This window comes from Scophthalmus maximus, chromosome 4, assembly GCF_022379125.1.
Source record: "Scophthalmus maximus strain ysfricsl-2021 chromosome 4, ASM2237912v1, whole genome shotgun sequence".
In the NCBI taxonomy this organism is placed as follows: Eukaryota; Metazoa; Chordata; class Actinopteri; order Pleuronectiformes; family Scophthalmidae; genus Scophthalmus; species Scophthalmus maximus.
Window position 1 is genome coordinate 7,890,001 of NC_061518.1, and position 16,748 is coordinate 7,906,748.

At 43.2% G+C, this 16,748-nt stretch overlaps 1 protein-coding gene across 1 annotated transcript; it reads right to left on the minus strand.

The window, feature by feature from the left end:
- Nucleotides 1–8,453: 8,453 nt before the first annotated feature.
- On the minus strand, nt 8,454–16,051 carry leo1 (LEO1 homolog, Paf1/RNA polymerase II complex component). The gene is made up of 14 exons (XM_035629036.2): nt 15,933–16,051; nt 14,329–14,495; nt 13,742–14,076; nt 13,435–13,643; nt 13,110–13,214; nt 12,914–13,008; nt 12,579–12,727; nt 12,240–12,324; nt 12,005–12,099; nt 11,772–11,906; nt 10,662–10,797; nt 9,297–9,489; nt 9,080–9,177; nt 8,454–8,794 (listed from the first exon to the last, which is right to left on the minus strand). Exons 1-14 carry the CDS (start codon nt 15,988–15,990, stop codon nt 8,654–8,656), a joined length of 2,001 nt encoding a protein of 666 aa, XP_035484929.1. The 5' UTR covers nt 15,991–16,051; the 3' UTR covers nt 8,454–8,653.
- Between the last annotated feature and the right edge of the window lie 697 nt (nt 16,052–16,748).

Below are 16,748 nucleotides of genomic sequence, written 5' to 3' on the forward strand. Positions count from 1 at the left end.
AGTGGCTTGGGAAACTAATGAGGGGTTTTCATGGGGGAGGAGGGGATTTTTTAGCCAAGGAGACATGTCATGGCCAACAGGAATGTGGCCTATCTGATTAATCTGGTAACAGGCCAGGGAAAGAAGTTGGGCCAGGAAGGTTTTTTTGTTAGTTTCAAACTCAGCGTGACGCGGCGAGAGACGGGCGGAAATGAATGGAATGAATGGTGGCGCTGTCTATTTAACAACACCGTTTCTAGGAACTGACATCAGCTCGATTGCACAGCGACGGCTCCTGGTCCAGCGGGGTCATCTGTTCTGCTCCTGGCAACCACAAATGAAACAAAACAGAGAAGAAAAGAAACGCGGGCTGGCCATTTTCTGCAGTGCTTCACACAGATGATTGTGCAGTGGATGAGGACAGAGTATGTGGCTAGTTCAGCGGGTTCAGAGTAAGTGAGGAAGTCTTTGGCTCTGGGGAGGAATCTGAGTCTTCAGCAGAATGTGCTGCTCTTCCCCATCAGGCTTGCCATGGGGATTCCTCCTCACTGAGACTGAAAGCAGACCTCCCAAAGCATGCAACAGAGCCTGCTGGCATTTGTCAATGAAGTCAGTCAGTCAGCTGTTCCCCCTTCATGAGGTGGGATATGGAAAAATACTCAACAGTTCTGTAGTCGACTCTGCATTACATTGTAAAGGTAAACAAATCTTGATAAAATAAAATAAAATAAAAAACAAATCATATATATATATATATATATATATATATATATATATATATATATATGATTTGGGGCATTCCATGCTACAGTTGGAGAATATTGTTTAACATACAATAGTTCCAAAACCTTTTAGATGATGCTAAAATGAAGATATCACAAAGCCATTAACAAAGGTTCTCATGCATTTTACCCAATACTGTAAAAATCTGAATCTACAAAATAGCTGTGATGAAAAGATGCTAGATAAATGTAGTGTGTAGTAAAAAGTACAAGGTTTCTGGAAATTGGTGGGAAGTGCAAAGTCTTCTTGAATGGAACCGTGTGAAGAGAGTTTGTGTCATTTAGAGAATAAAGAAATGACACATTCAAAGACATGCACCCAAATTATTTTAAAACATAAAAATGATATATCTTATTGGACGAAGATCCAACTGAAATCTTGTTCATTTATATAAATGTATGTGTTTTGAAGGACTTTGCAAGATTTTACTCTGTTTTTATCAATATCGTTCAATTGAATCCTCTTTTGTTTTGTGTCCGTGTGTGTGCGCGTGTGTCTTAATGTGCTGAGGTGCAACTGTTAATAATGATGTTGAAAGAGAAAATTCCTCCACAGAGGTATGCAACCTCACAGATCAATCCTCTTAACTGATTAAAACTTTACCAGAGGGTTGCACTCGCTGCAGCCGGCATACGGATCAGCTGCCTGCCGTTATGGAACAGAGTGGTTTCAACACCAATTAGACAAACGCTGCTGTAACTATCTTCACAAGAGGTAATGTTGAGTAAAGGCACATCTATAATAAAAAGGTTTCGTGAAGCGTTGTGACGAGAGCGCGATTGCTCAAAGAAATTAAACGGATTCTTTGCGTCCATCGACGTCCTGCTAGAAATGTGAACTTTGATCAACTCCAAAGTCTACTTCACTTCTGACCCAGTTTGGACACTTCAATCTCCCAACTATTCTCCTCTGTGTCTACACAGACTTGAAAGTGGGTCAGACTGAGCATGGCAGGGGCCCTGAAAGGAGGCTACCCAGCAGGCCAGGCCATTGTCCCCCTTACTCCAGGTATGGAACTTATTCAATATGTGTTTGTGTGTGTGTGTGTGTGTGTGTGTGTGTGTGTGTGTGTGTGTGTGTTTGTGTCCCTTTGGCTCCTCTCTAATGCACTGGGTGTTTTAACTGATGCTCTATTTGTGGAAGTATCCATGGTGATAATAACTCGCAGTCATGGAAAAGGGGCGGATGGACAAGTGGATGCGTCCATTTGGCACACGTGTGCGAGATCTCTGCTCTCCTGTGTACCTATTCAAACAACAGCTGAACAGGGATGAGGGTCATGAGGACGGGTGAAAGGGCTTGAAAAAAAACCAATGAAGGACAAACGGAAAGAGGGAAGAACTCACTTCAGGGAGCGATGACGTGATCAAAGGGCTGACACCGAGCTCCTGTCAGGCCCGGAGGGTAATTCGGATTTGCAACGAGACGCGTTGCACTGTACATTCCCAGCATGACTAAAGCTGCTGCGTTGTGCTTTACCTGACTTTTCAACGGTATAGACCATTACATAACCTGCAGCCCAAGGCATTACATTGTAAAGGTAAACAAATCTTGATAAAATAAAATAAAATAAAAAAACAAATCATATATATATATATGATTTGGGGCATTCCATGCTACAGTCGGAGAATATTGTTTAACATACAATATTTCCAAAACCTTTTAGATGATGCTAAAATGAAGATATCACAAAGCCATTACCAAAGGTTCTCATGCATTTTACCCAATACTGTAAAAATCTGAATCTACAAAATAGCTGTGATGAAAAGACGCTGGATAAATGTAGTATGTAGTAAAAAGTACAAGATTTCTGGAAATTGGTGGGAAGTGCAAAGTCTTCTTGAATGGAACCGTGTGAAGAGAGTTTGTGTCTATGGATTTGCAACGAGACGCGTTGCACTGTACATTCCCAGCACGACTAAAGCTGCTGCGATGTGCTTTACCTTACTCTTCAACGGTATAGACCATTACATAACCTGCAGCCTAAGGCAACAACAACAACAACAACAACAACAACAACAACAACTCTGTTTTGCAAAACATTGACAGTATAGAGAACACGACTTGCTCCACGCAAACACACTGTACAAGCAAACATAATATGAGGACGCTGGTGATGGCTGGTTGTGCTTCCGATTGTGTTCTGCTGCAGTAAACATCAAGGGTGAAATGAGGACAGGGTCCAAGAACAGGCAATTAGCTGAAGGGAACTGTGATACCTGGAAACAATAGATACTAGGTTCATAATAGGTTGAATATGCAAGCACACGAAACTTAACATCAGAAGCAGTGTTTATAATTCCCTCTCTGTCGGGGGGCTGTTTTGAGCAGGGGGGAAGGTGTTAGCTTCGGCAGTAATCGGCTCTTTTCCCTCTGCAGCAGCTCTCTCAGCAGTCCACTGCAGGGGGATTTCATGACTGCAGCCCAGAAAAAAGTTGAAAACAACGCCATCAATCGCTAACCAATCCAAAGCAGATGTTTAAATGAAGTTTCCCTAAGGAAATGTATACGTACGGTGGCGAAAAACAACATGTCACTGTCTGCTCTGGAACTTTATGTAGCGTCAAATGTCAATATCAAATCATAACAGCCAATTGTGTAACTGGATAACTTTCAGACATCTTTAGATTCGTGCACTCCGCGGTTACTATGGCAGTATGGCAGCAAACTGGTGGGAGACAGTTCAGCCGCGGCAGAAACTTTCAGTTTACCACGTTAGACAGCAAGCGATGCTCAACATCGGTCATCTCTTATCATGCTCTACATGCGCTGGCTCGCCTAACCACCAGCGTGGTGACACAGGAGGTTGGGGGACAAAGAAATTAAGATGTGGAGGAGAGATGGAGAGAGATTTTCCTTGGCTCGGTGCTGGCAGGCTGGTTAGATAACTGAAGGTCAGGAGCAGACTGTACACTGAGCTGTGAGTCACAGCGGGCTACGAAATTCCGCAGGCCAGGGAGACTGGACGAGCTCTCGTCCCACACTTGACCTCAGCAACTCTCTCCCATCCTCTGCTCTCTTCTCCTCTTTCTCTCTCTCTCTCTCAACCTGCTGGTCTTCCCCCTCCCAGACTATCCCCGATGGTTTCATGCCACGATACTGCAGGCTGACTTTGAAAAGCAGCATATTGGCTGAGACCAAACAAAGTTCAAACCCTAGGAAATAAAAAGAAGAATAGAAAGAATAAGGAAAGAATAGAAAACAAACCTAAATATATATATATCAAATGATACAATTTTAGGATAATATATTAGGCTAAAAGTTGGGATCATAAAAACCATGTACATAAAAGACACTGATATTACTCATAGGCGTATGTTATGAAGCCTTGAAACCACTACTCAATCAGTGAGGTTTTTCTTAAGCAAAAGTACAGATAAAACAATGTAAAAATTCCCCATTATAAAAGTGCGGAATAAAACACCCACTAAAGTAAAAGTACTAACTTATTGTCAACAAAATGTACATCTACATTAACAGTAAAAGTTAATCTCCTGACTGATATATTATTAACCATGACACGATTTGGGCTCTTAATACAGATTCAATTGCAAATACTTTATATAATGTTTAGTGTAGTCCAGTGATTCCCAATCTAGGGATCTGCCCCCTCCAGTTGTTCTCAAGACAAGTCTGGGAGGTCAAAATGTGATCAATGAGATAAAAAAAAGAAAGAAAGAAGAAACTGTTTCTGAAACTGTCTTTGTTGTTTGGTGAAATAATGGGTACCTCTATCTCTTTCGGCCTTGATTAGTTATTTAAAATAGTCAATAGTCAATAATAAATCAAGAAGGACTTTGAAACAGTCAAAAAAACTTAATCTGAAAAGTATCAAGTAGCTATAACGTTGTAATAAGTGCAATGGGGTGAAATGTCGAATATTTTTTAGCTGAAGACCCCAAAGTAAGAAGCAGCAGAAGTAAGCTGACTATTATAAAGTAAGACAACAGATAAATGTCCCCAAATGTTACCTCGTGTGGTTAATTCAATGATTGTGTGTAAGCAAAACATGTTTTGTGTGTAGAAACCTTCAACGTGAGCCCACAGCCTGACAGAACCTTTGTTTATTTGTGCTTTGTGATGGAATCAGAATATGAAATATAACCCGGGGGAAGATACATAGCAGGTAGACGCATAGATACAGTAAATACTGTCGACGGGGATGACGTTGCAAAATGGCGCCTTCGGAAGACAAACAACCTTTTGTGTTTAACGAGGTGGAGGAGTGACGCTGGCTCCAGAGAGGCTTTGCACAGAGGGTCACCTTGCCTTGTTCTTTTTTTTTTTTTTTTGTCTTCGCCTTTTTTTTGTTTCTGGAAAAACTCAAGTACTGTATAATCTGCTCACGGCTGAAGGTAGCCTGTTGTTTACAGATTAATCCCCGTTCCTTCGGCAGAACAGGCTGACCCAAATTGTTCAGGTCAGAAGGGGGAAAAAAACAGATGATACTGAATGGTTGTATGTATGTGTATATATATGTGTGTGTGTGTGTGTGTGTGTGTGTGTGTGTGTGTCAATGAATAATGCACACCTGCTTGTGCGTAAGGGAAAATGTTCCTGCTGAAACCCTCGCTGCAGTCGCTGGGCCAGTGTCATGTGTGAGAGTTGGAGGATCCTGTGGTGAGAGTATTGTGTTTCTATTTTATTTATTAGGCTCTTATATAAGCACCAGCAGGGGGAAGGGACATACTGAGACCGGGGCCAAAGGGCAGCGAGCGATGAAATACAGTCAGGGCACACAGAGTCAGACTGTTCCTGAGGTGGTTTATAAAACTATTGGATTTAAATTAGAAGACGAGACAACCGACGGGGGGAAAGAACTGTTTGCAATATATTGAGAAATTCACACAATGATTCCTCCTAAAAAAATGTTCTCTCTGAAGATACTCTGATGAAAACAAACTAAACTCAATGGCTGCACTGTTTGTGTCTCTACATGTAAATTTCATGGTAATAAGGACAAACAGGCCTGCAGGGACTGAAACTGTAGTTTATTAAAACAAGTGGAAAAAGTGATAGTTTAGGTAACCATAGCTTCGTCTTAATTTCAAATAAGTAGTTGATGGTAGTGGATTTTTTCTTTAAATAATACCACTACACAATCAAACTCTGACTATATAGCAGTGTTAATGATACAATGAATCAGGGACTGAAACCAAGATACATATTAGAGTAGCTGAGTAACTTGACTATTACATGAACTGCCAATCAAAACAGGTGCAGACATGTGCTGGAAGAACACACAGAGGGGTCGACCAGGGGCAACAACAAAAAAATCTGAGGCTGATGAAAGCACATCTCTGTTTTCATTGGAGAAGCACCTGGACTTGCAGTGACTGTCTCCCCTCAGGGCTAGTTGGCAGAACAGTGGCCGAGTTATCCCTGAATGAAACCAGAGTTTCTCCAGGTGACTCAATGTCTCAATGTTTCAGTGTGTGTGATGTATGCGCATGTGTGTGTGTGTGTGTGTGTGTGTGTGTGTGTGAAAACTTGCCCTCTCTGCATCACTCTGCTCTGTTCTGCCCGTGTCTCTGGGTTTTCTTTTCAGCAAATGTGACGTTACTCTGTTCAGGTTCAGGGTCAGGGTCCGACGGTGGGATCATTGGGGTCAAGCTTGATGAAACAACTGAAGTGATGCAGAGAGAAAGACAAGACAATAGGGAACAAAAAAAACAACAACAATAACAACAACAACAACAACAACAAAAGAGGGTGAATGCTGCAGCCCTCCCCTCCGTCTCATCCCCCTTCCATCAGTGCTGACTTTGTGTAGCAGTGCCTCCCCCTCTCCTCTCCTCTCCTCTCCCCTCCCCACTCCTGTGTGGAATTTTGGTTTACATAACCCACTGCAGTCTGAGATAACGCAGCAGACAACCACTGACGACACCTTCTCTTGCGAGGCAAACAGGACGCCTAAACATTTGCATGAAGCGGCATCAAACATGCATAGTATGCACTATTTATACCTTAGCATGTTACGGAGGAGGCGCGGTCTCTGCTTACCGCCGTGGGCTTTGCATAACTGTGCATGGACAAGCATCTGCGCACACACACACACACACACCGCTCTGAGTGACAGCTACCACTTGCCCAAGGGCAGTGAGTGAGTCAAGTTGCACAATCTCGTTCCAACTAAGCAGCTTCAATGTGAATTTTCAGGCAACAGGGCCCTCGAAACTCTCGCTTGGACCCAAAGATGCAGTTACTGTGTAAACAGACCTCAGGAGGTATTGTGTGGAGCCACGTCAAAGTAGTGCGTGTGTGTTTGTGTCAAGAGCGAGATTGCCGCCGTTTGATGAAACTCTTACTCAATCACTTTTGTCAGTGTTTCACCAGTCTGGTGCTGTGGGTGGCTCCAACCAGTTCTGTGTGGACAAGGGCTGGGGGAGAGGTCGACCTGAAGGCCTGTTATATTTCCCTGGGAACCTTCTGTCAGTGTGTGTGTGTGTGTGTGAGAGAGAGAGAGAATGTGCGACACTGTGCGTCATTCTGGCGGATTTACTTGAATCAGTAACCTGGACTGTTGTTCTCTACGTATCCCACTGTCACTCGCGGCTCACGAGGGATCAAGTCACAATACCTCACCAACCTCAGCTCCTCAGCTGCTTTGGAACAACTGAAGCACTGATGTACGAAACACTAGTGTCCTCCATTATTAAAATCATGACACGGTTTGCTTCGCATTACACTATAGGATTAAATGGGTTTGGGCTGAATTACACAAAGGCCACACTGAAAGAAAAGCTCATAATGTTGATTGTATGATAAATAAATAATTGCATCAGTGGAAACAATTGCCTCTTTTAGGCTGGTTTTGCTTCTCTGTAGTCGTTTGGAGTCTGTGGCAGTTTCGCATAAACTATAGTTGTTCTATCTCCTTGTGGTTGTAAATTGTTTTCTTAGTTGCTGTCTCTTTGTGGTCCCTATAATTGACTGTCCCAAGAAATGTGAACAGACATTAAGGCCAGAGGCAGGACAGCCTGGTGAACCTGTTCAGTAATCCACCCGTGGCTGAAGGTGACTTTTAACATTATATACTCACAGAGCTGGTAGATCTGCAGAATCTTTTTACTTCAACTACCTTTTGCATAGCCCATGACAATGGGATTTAATGTCACACACAAAAAGATATTTTATTAATTACTTTGACTTCATTCTTTATCCCTAGGAAAACCATTTCCTGAATGTATAACTATGACAGCAGATTCTCTAGAGTGAATCTCTTTGATCGGGAAACTTCACCAATCCAGATTTCTAATTCAACTTACTCAAACACAATTAAAACAAAAAGCTTATAACACCATTCAGTGAAGGAAGACGTGTGATGCAGTAGTGTCTCCAACTTTGGGACAGACAGTCAGGTTGAGGAGCCTCTTGTTCTCATGTCATGTGGGTTTAGTTATTTCAGTGCCAGCGGAGATTTGTCCCCAAATACCCTCCTCAGGTCTTTTTCTTTTTTCATCATCCACATAAACTGCATGGAGCGTCAAAGCTAAACTGACAAGCTGGTAAAACACAAAGTAAATGGCAGACTTTGTCTCATTTAATCTTCAATCAACCCACAACACCAATTAACCTCCTCTTTGTTTGGAAACAGGACTAAGCAGCATGTTTTTATAAACCCACAACACTGTGATTCATGGATATGAATCACACTGCTAAAAAAGATATAAAAAGGGGCCTTGGGAAGCTTTTTGGTTATGTAAGACAACTATTTCTTTATTTCTCACCTCTGCTGTACACAACGTAGACAAGCAAACACAAACAATCAGACACACAGACTCTTACCCACACACTGGTCTTAAGAAAATATACAAAACAAATATGGCTGTTTACATGGCCATGCAGGTTTGAGCACTGATAATACAGTGGAATGATTAAAAAAAGTGAATTATTCATCATCCTCCTCCTCCTCTTCCATCTCCTCCTCCTCCTCCTCCTCCTCTTCGTCACTAATGACATATTTCTTGGCCTTCTTGGTGGCCATTTCCTCGTCGTCGTCTGCCTTTCTCTTGCCCGATCCCTCGCCTTCCTGTGTCAAACAGAAGGACAGAGGAGACTTGGTGATGAGGTTTCTGCGCAGCAGTAGTACTTTCAGTTTGTCTGAACTTTAAAACAATTTAAAGCTGCATTTTGGGGGGGGGGGGTCAAAACATGTTTAGATGAGTCAGTCAGTGCAAAAGTAAATTCTGTGTTTGTCTAGAAAGACTTGAGAATCCTGTCCAATTAAGATCACATGATCACATGAGGGTACAGGGAAATGTTGGCGTCCTGCCCCACACTGCCCCCTGTCTGTCCAGCTTGATGGTGCACCTACCTCATCACTGTCCAGCTTCTTGGCCTTCATCAACCTCTGGGCTTTGTCGTCATCAGAGCCCTCGTCGCTGTCTGACGAGTAGATCCTCGCTCGCTCCTCTGGAATGGGGGCAAAAAAAAAAGAAAGGGGGGGGGGGGGGTGTTCAGTCGATTACAGTAACAGACTTAAAATATAAGAAAGTGTCTGTGTGGTGAATACAGTGTCAGCTTGTCCTCACCTCTCAGTCCTCCTCCACCCTTGTATTTGCTCTTGATGGCTGCCAGGCTGATGGCCTCATCGCCCTCCTCGTCATCGTCGTAACGGTCGGGCTCCAAGTAGCTGCTGCTCAGGCCTCTCTGGTGCTGCTTCTCCCTCATCCTCCTCTGCTGGGACTCCCTGCGGATAGAAGCTCGGAGGCGCTCCTCTTCTTTCTGCCAGGAGCGACGCCGGTGGGGAATTAATTTAACTTTTTTGTAACACCGATGAAAACGTCAATGTGTGGTACTCAGGAAATAGTGGATTTCTTTGATTTGTCTTAATATGACAGGTTTGGCTTTATCCTACATTTCTTTGATTAGAAAAAAATTCCGAAGCCTCAAGGCTAAATTTTTGGGTTACAACTATTCTTATTTATTATCCACTAAATGTGTTTTTCTTTTTCCCCCCCAAATGATGTAATGTAATTTGATAAAGATTTGCAAGCGCGATTACAAATGATAAGGCATTTGGCTATCTTTTATATTTTTGTTCCAGGTGTTTTTGACTTTAATACTCACAAAAAGTAACCATATACAGCACAACTTGCTGTGTATGGTTTCACAGTATAAAAGGCTGACAGGCAGAGTGAAAATATACATCAAAACATGGATTAGAAGCATGACTGTTATGCATAAAAAATGCTTTTAAAACTTTTTTTTTTTAATCAACATCTTCCACCTGTCTAGTTCAGCTGCGGATTAGCTAGTGGTAGTGAGCAAAAACCTTCTCTACGCATCCATTATCTGAACAACATGTCCTGGAACAAAAAGCTGCTTTGTTGACTCGATCCAAATCTAAATTAGACAAATCTAAAAAAAAAAACACAAACTGCTTAACAAGTATAAATGCGACTGGCAAGAGTGACCAAAAATGATGGGGGAAGCTGCATGCTTTGGTAAATCATTAAAAACATGCACATTCCATGGACACAAAACGTTGATTATAAGAAAATTCGGAGTGGAAATAATTTGGTGTAAATAAAAGATACGTTTTCAATGTTGTGTTGCTCAATTGAACAGTTACAGTAGGCCAACGTCACACATCTTCACAAGGTCTTGTCAGACTCTAAACAATGCTATCAACAGATCGTATTTGGGTTGACAGTAGAGACACAATCATCCCACACTCACACTCGCACACACACACACTCCAGACCACTGTGTGACCTCATTATGTAAGTACACCAGTTTATGTCTTTATGTAACCGGACACAATTATGGCTGACAAATGGCCTCATGCAACATTTTTTGGTCCCTGTGGTAACAAAAGCATCCGCAGCGCGGACTGAGGAAAAGACAAACTCAAACAGCGCAGACGGACAGAATGTGGAAAGTGTGTTTGTCACCTTGATCATTTCGGTGCGCTGCGACTCGGGATCTCGCCCAGCCATCGGAAGGATTCTGATCTTCTGCGTCTTGGAGCAGCGGTCAGCCAGAGACAGAGTCATCTTCCTGTGGGTGGCGCTGTCTGTGGAGTGGGGCCTGGAAACAGAGAGGAAACACACCACCATTGTCAGATTGGAGGTCACTGTGCCTCCAACCTCCACAGGTCACCTTTAGGTATCATACACCCTTAACTTAAAACTGGCTGCAGATCTCAATGAGAGCAACTGCTGTGCTGTATTCTACAGTGTTCCCTCCTCGACCTCTTGCCTGTTTGGACCAGGACAGTTTGTTTGGTTTGTGTTCTTGCTGCTTGCAGCTTTTTCAAGAAGTGATCATACAACAACTTCACACTTGTCCAATGTGCTTTCTTAGGTTCTGTGCAATACATCTGTAAACGAGAGGGCCCTGATTTCCAAATGGCCATATTAGTTGCATAATCTGACACCACCGCGATTATAGAGTTGAGCATTTGGTGGCGAAAAGTTTGGTTGCAGTCCGTAAACGTTTATAACGCCATAGTGAACTGTTGCGAATGACCGGTGGCCTTTGGATAAAGGCACACTGCGGACATAGAAGAAGACGTGGTCAACATGTTCAATGCTGTCCTGCCCACAGGAAGAGGGCAGAGTGCTTTTCACCTGTTTATTCAAAGTTTCTAAATGTTGAAAGTATCTTAATCACACCAAATTCAACGCTGCACTTCCTTGTTCTGTCCTGTCTGGGAGCGTGGAGGGCTGTTGTGCATTAAAGCAGCTTTGGCCAGTGTCCTACTAGTCCCATGTGGTCTGAGAAGACAGAACATCCAGGTGGACTTTGGGGCGCTACGAGGCTTAAACCATTCTTGTTGGGAGAAACCTGGGCAGCTTGTACAAAGTGATCCAGGGACTTATGGCATTAAGTACATTTCTGAATGGAGCCTGAATGAAAGGTGCCATTGTTGTTGTTTGGAGTTGGAGACAGCCCAGGGGCTTATATTTTTCAGACAGGAGGTGCCCCGAGATGAAAGTGTGTTGCCTGCGTGTGAGACTCTGGCCTATCAACAATACAAGAGTGGCATGTTACTCCATTACCTGAACGTTAGTTTGGTTTTGAACACAGCTTGTCCCTGCAGTCCGGTGCCCTGTCGGATGAACAGATGGTTGTGGTCTCCCTGGAGAGGCGCTTTGTAAACATCAAACACTTCGTTTCCCAAGTGGAGGGACATGCTGTGGCGAGAACAGGAAATTTAGAGGCAGAGAAAGTAGAGAGCGTGTCCCGTACACATTGTGTACAACCCCAACACCCAGCTGGACATAATACACACCTGCCATCAGACCATTTAACAATGCGTGCGTTGCTCTCTCGTGTTTCAATTCCCTCCTCGTCTCGCTTGGCTCGCCACCGAATCGTGTTCTCCACCTGAGGGAGAAAAAGATAAAATCTGCTCACTCAAAAACTAAAACCAGCCACTTTCAAGGATATTTTTTTAGAGGATGATGGTATTTTCAGTTTGTTTTTCCATGTCAGCCCATACCGGCAGCTACGAACGGACTACACACCTTCAGTTTGAGCCTGGTCCTTCCCTCTTCATCCAGCATTTCTTCATCCTCAAATTCATCTTCATAATACTGAGGATCAAACGGTCTGAACGGGGCAGATTCAAGGAGAATCAAACTAAATATAGCTGTTCAATACACAAGTTACAGAGCAGCTTTTACTGTCTATGGTAAAAGTAGTGAAAAAATTATCAAACTCAAATTCGCTCTTGCCATTCTCTTCTTGATGTGTCTGAAAATGTGCTTCACTTGTTTCCCATTGATTTTTAAAAGGATTTAATAGCTCAACAAGCACAATGTGTTTTCATGTTGTATTTCTCTCGAGAGTGCTAACGTTCTGACCTGGGCTCCACAGACAGGAAGTTGGGGAGCTTGACAAAATAAAGGTCAGATCCGAGGTCCGTGCTGACTTTTGGGATTTCGACTTCGATACGTGTTTCAGGCGCAGGCTCCTCTTCTGCCTGATCGCCGTCCATCCCATCTTCTGTATCCTGGACAAAGAGACACACACACACAGAAGGAACATTGTATGAGTCAATGACCCACAATAACAGGGATCAGCTCCGAGAGCCTTAATTAGGCCTCTGAGAAAAGAAGATATGGGAACTTTTATTAAAAAAAAAGGACACAATTAAAAAAGTCTTGATGATCAGTGGAGAAAAGAGACAGTCAGATACCAGGGGCTGTCCCGGGGTCAGAGGCTTGTCTGCGTCGCTGTCTGAAGAGATGTCATCCGCCTCTCCGAACAGGTCGTCCGCTGCAGTTTTATTCACTGTGGAACAGTATGGAAGAGTGACTGTTCAGATTTGAACTTAACAACAAGGTTAGGTTTGTGCTAGTCAAAATATTAATTTGCCAAAAACAGTTCCACACCTTTCTTTGATCCAATGTCACTGTCCGAATCTGAATCAGAGGCGGCTTTCGCTTTGGTTTTCTGTCTGAGGAAATCATCTTCACTATCGCTGCCCTTTGGGGACTCTGGAAAATTAAATGACAGAAAGAGACATTTTCACAGTATAATTTCCACATGACACCATTATATGAATTAAAAGGTCCATGGACACATCGTACAGTAATGGCAAATGGATTGATACCACAAGGAGAAATATCTTCTCTTAATAATTAAGCAGAGTTCAGGATTACGTTTTTTTAATGTACACTACTTCCTCCATGTTTAAAACCAGACTCTGGGGGTTACCTGACTTCCTGTTCCTCGGCCCCTCGTCATCAGAGTTCTCCCTTTCCTCGTCAGAGTAGTGACGTTTCTCCTCCTCGTCCTCCGACTGGTCGCTCTTGGCCCCCCCTCCCCACTTATCATCGTCCGACTGATTCTCCCTGCCAGAAGCTTCTCCGTCAGAGTGAGGAGTGGCCGGCGCCGACTGTGGAGTCCCGGGATCGCTGTGCACGCTGTTTTAAAGCAAACACATTGGAGGAAAATGTATCAAGTCCTCTGACGATAAAAAGTGTCTCATAATAAGGTTGTTGTCCAGAGTGTGTTGTTGTACCTTCTGTCTGAACGCACGCTGCCTCTGTCAGAGCGGGGGCTCCCTGCTCCAGACATACCGCTGCCAGCCGGGCTTCCTCCAGCCGGGCTTCCTTCAGCCGGGCTTCCTCCGTCTGGACTTCCTCCGTCTGAGCGGTGGCCCCTGTCCTCGTCGTCTTCGTCCTCGTCCCGGTGGCCGCGCTCCGACCCGCTGTGTTGCTCCGCGTCAGATTGGTCGTTGTCTCCCTGGTCTGAGTGCACGCTAGCGTCCGACTGATTCCCTGACCGCTCCGACTGGTTATCGCTGCCACTGCGTTGACTGTGCTGTTCATCCTCACTGTCATCTCCAAACAATTCCTATCAGGCAGAAAGAAAGGTGAGTGACTTCAGCTGATGTACAGATCGCCATCTTTACCACACGCTAGTTGGACTGTGGACTAAATAACAACTGTGACAGAATTCACATTGAATTAAATGATCGATTAAGTGATTTTTGGAAGGATTGGGCGACAGCTGGCAGAGCTTGTCTGACTGTTGTCTACTCTTGCACTGCATCACCTCAAGCCACACTGTTTGTGAGTATCATCGGTCAAGCACAGACACACACACCTTATTCATACTGGGTTTTCCTGCCTCCTGGCCATCCTCATCATCATCGTCGTCATCATCACCAGCACCACCCCGTTCCCTCTCGCTGTCGCTGCCACTGCCTGAGGCGTTGCTGGGAGATCGGGGCCTCTCCTGCTCCGAGTCGGAACCGGAGCCAGAGCCAGACTCTGAAACACAAAAGAGCAGAAGGATTTTTTTCTTCTGGCGCGTAGCAGAGTTCATCCGTTCACAGCGGGTGAATGTCGGGGGGTCGCCAAGTGACCAATTCAAGCTCATTACAGTTATTTTTCTTAATTACTCTTGATGAATCGTTATTCGTAAATGAGAGCATGACCCCGCTCCGCGCTGACAGCTCATTTCCTCTCAAAATACAGACAGATTTCACTCCTTTCAATCGGCGTATGTGATGGGAATGGATTACATCGCTTTTCTAATGAATTATATCCATCTATGAATGCACTCGCTGCCACACAAAATGTTCCAGTCAACTCTTGGAACATTTAAAAACTTAAACCTTTCATCAGTACAACATTATAATGTGGTCATATAGATTTTGAATGACCACTAACATTGATGCGGGTTCAGATTTTATTCTGTAGTCCATGTCTACAATCGACCATGTACTTCTTGATGTTGTAATTTCATATAAGTGGACAATATCACAAAATAAACCACACCACCATTAATGAAACTGCATAAACAGTATAATAAGGTTGCAAATCAAAGAGCAGATCAGCTCCATCTCTTCTGCTCATCAGGTGGTGTGTCATTTTCTGGATAATCAACCCAACGTAGAATGTCTGGTTGTTTTTATCCATTAACAATTTCTCTAATGATTTCACATACATACGGTGGCTACTTTTTATGTAATGTTAAACTAAGAGTATGCTTGCAATTGAGAGTTTGAATCTTGGTAACTCCACCGTAACACAGTGAACATAGTTAAAATTAATCTCTGACACTGTCAATCAAATTTGAGAATAATTATGTCGTTAAAAGTCACATTAATGCCCGAGTTGCTATATTGAAATTCAATTAGATGTTATACATGCATCTTATAAAATGGCGCGCATGTTGTGTACATCAATATTTAAAAACTCCATACACGTGTCGTCCACTCCAATGCACAGTAAATGCCACACAGAAGAGCTGCACATTCAAAACAACTTGAAGAAATACTTCGCAGCTGAAACTGGTGTTTGCATGACAAGTGGATATTTGTCGTTGGCAGAGAGAGAGGGACTGAATCGCTGGGTCACTTCCATGTACCGTTGTGGACGATCTCACTACCCTCAACAGAAAAACCATGTCATGAACACGCAGCTTTAGTTAACGCTGGTCAAAATTAAAAAAGGCTACAAAATGAAGACGAGAGCGAACAAACACTCGGTTCCATCAAAGGATAACGTGTTAGAAAACACCACCGAGTAATCGTTCACCGATTTCACCAACATCACGTCCAGGTTCCGCGTTTACCGATCATCCCCCGCTTTTTTTTAAAAACTTTAAGCTACTTCCTGCTTCGCAAACGAAAAATACAGACACACTCGCTAACTTCATCAATAAAGTGTTTTGTTCTTTTAGCGGCTGGAATATCTCATTACCTCGCTGCTCGTTGTCGCTGTCCCCATCACTGCCGAACAATTCATCCATGTCCGCCATCTTTTCCAAACTGGAGCAGCAGGGAAATGTGACCCCCCGGAAACAAAAGGTGACCGCCGGGTTCCGAGGAGAAGGTTTTGTTTCCGGGGTCAAGCAGGGACCGCCCTGTGGCGTAGTGAGTTGCGTCAGCCACGAGGGGGCGGTACCTACCATGGTAAACTCGGGGTCTGTGCAGTGTCTGGAGCGTCGACTGTCTGGGTTCATTGTTGTACAATTTACAGTATAGTACAGTACAGTATTACATCTCAGTATTAAAAGAAAAAAATCCCAGGCCAATTTACCTTGATAAAGATAATAATAATAATAATAATTTACATTCTGTGATTCAGGGATATATAATTTTTTTCTTTACAATGTTAAATTAGGAGTGATTTGGGAGTTGAAAAAAAAGTAGAATAATATATAATATATAATAATATCTTAATAACAAAGGTTGAACAGTTTGTTCAGACCTGTAGATTTATAAAAGACTGCTTTTTAAAATTTTCATGAATAAGAAATCAATAAAATGTGTTTTTTTAACAGAAAATGTTCTGCTTTTTTTATGAAAATATGCGATTTTGCTTCCTGATTCGACCTCTGACCCTTTTTTTATTCTTTCTCTTGTGGTTGTTTTGTTCTTGTATTGTGTTCTCAGGCTCAGTCTTTGTTATGATCAGTTTTGTTTGTTTTGCCAACTTGAAATTGTATTGGCCAGACATTGATTATATACAATGTTGGGGGGAAAACAAACATCTGCTGTCAAGGACAAACGTTAA

Excerpts from the sequence above, each read along its gene's own strand:
- leo1 (XM_035629036.2), bottom strand. The coding sequence starts at position 15,990 with ATGGCGGACATGGATGAATTGTTCGGCAGTGATGGGGACAGCGACAAC. Across the intron at positions 12,325-12,578 it reads TTCCTGTCTGTGGAGCCCAG|ACCGTTTGATCCTCAGTATT; the intron begins GTCAGAACGTTA and ends TGCCCCGTTCAG. Across the intron at positions 12,100-12,239 it reads GGACCAGGCTCAAACTGAAG|GTGGAGAACACGATTCGGTG; the intron begins GTGTGTAGTCCG and ends TTTCTCCCTCAG.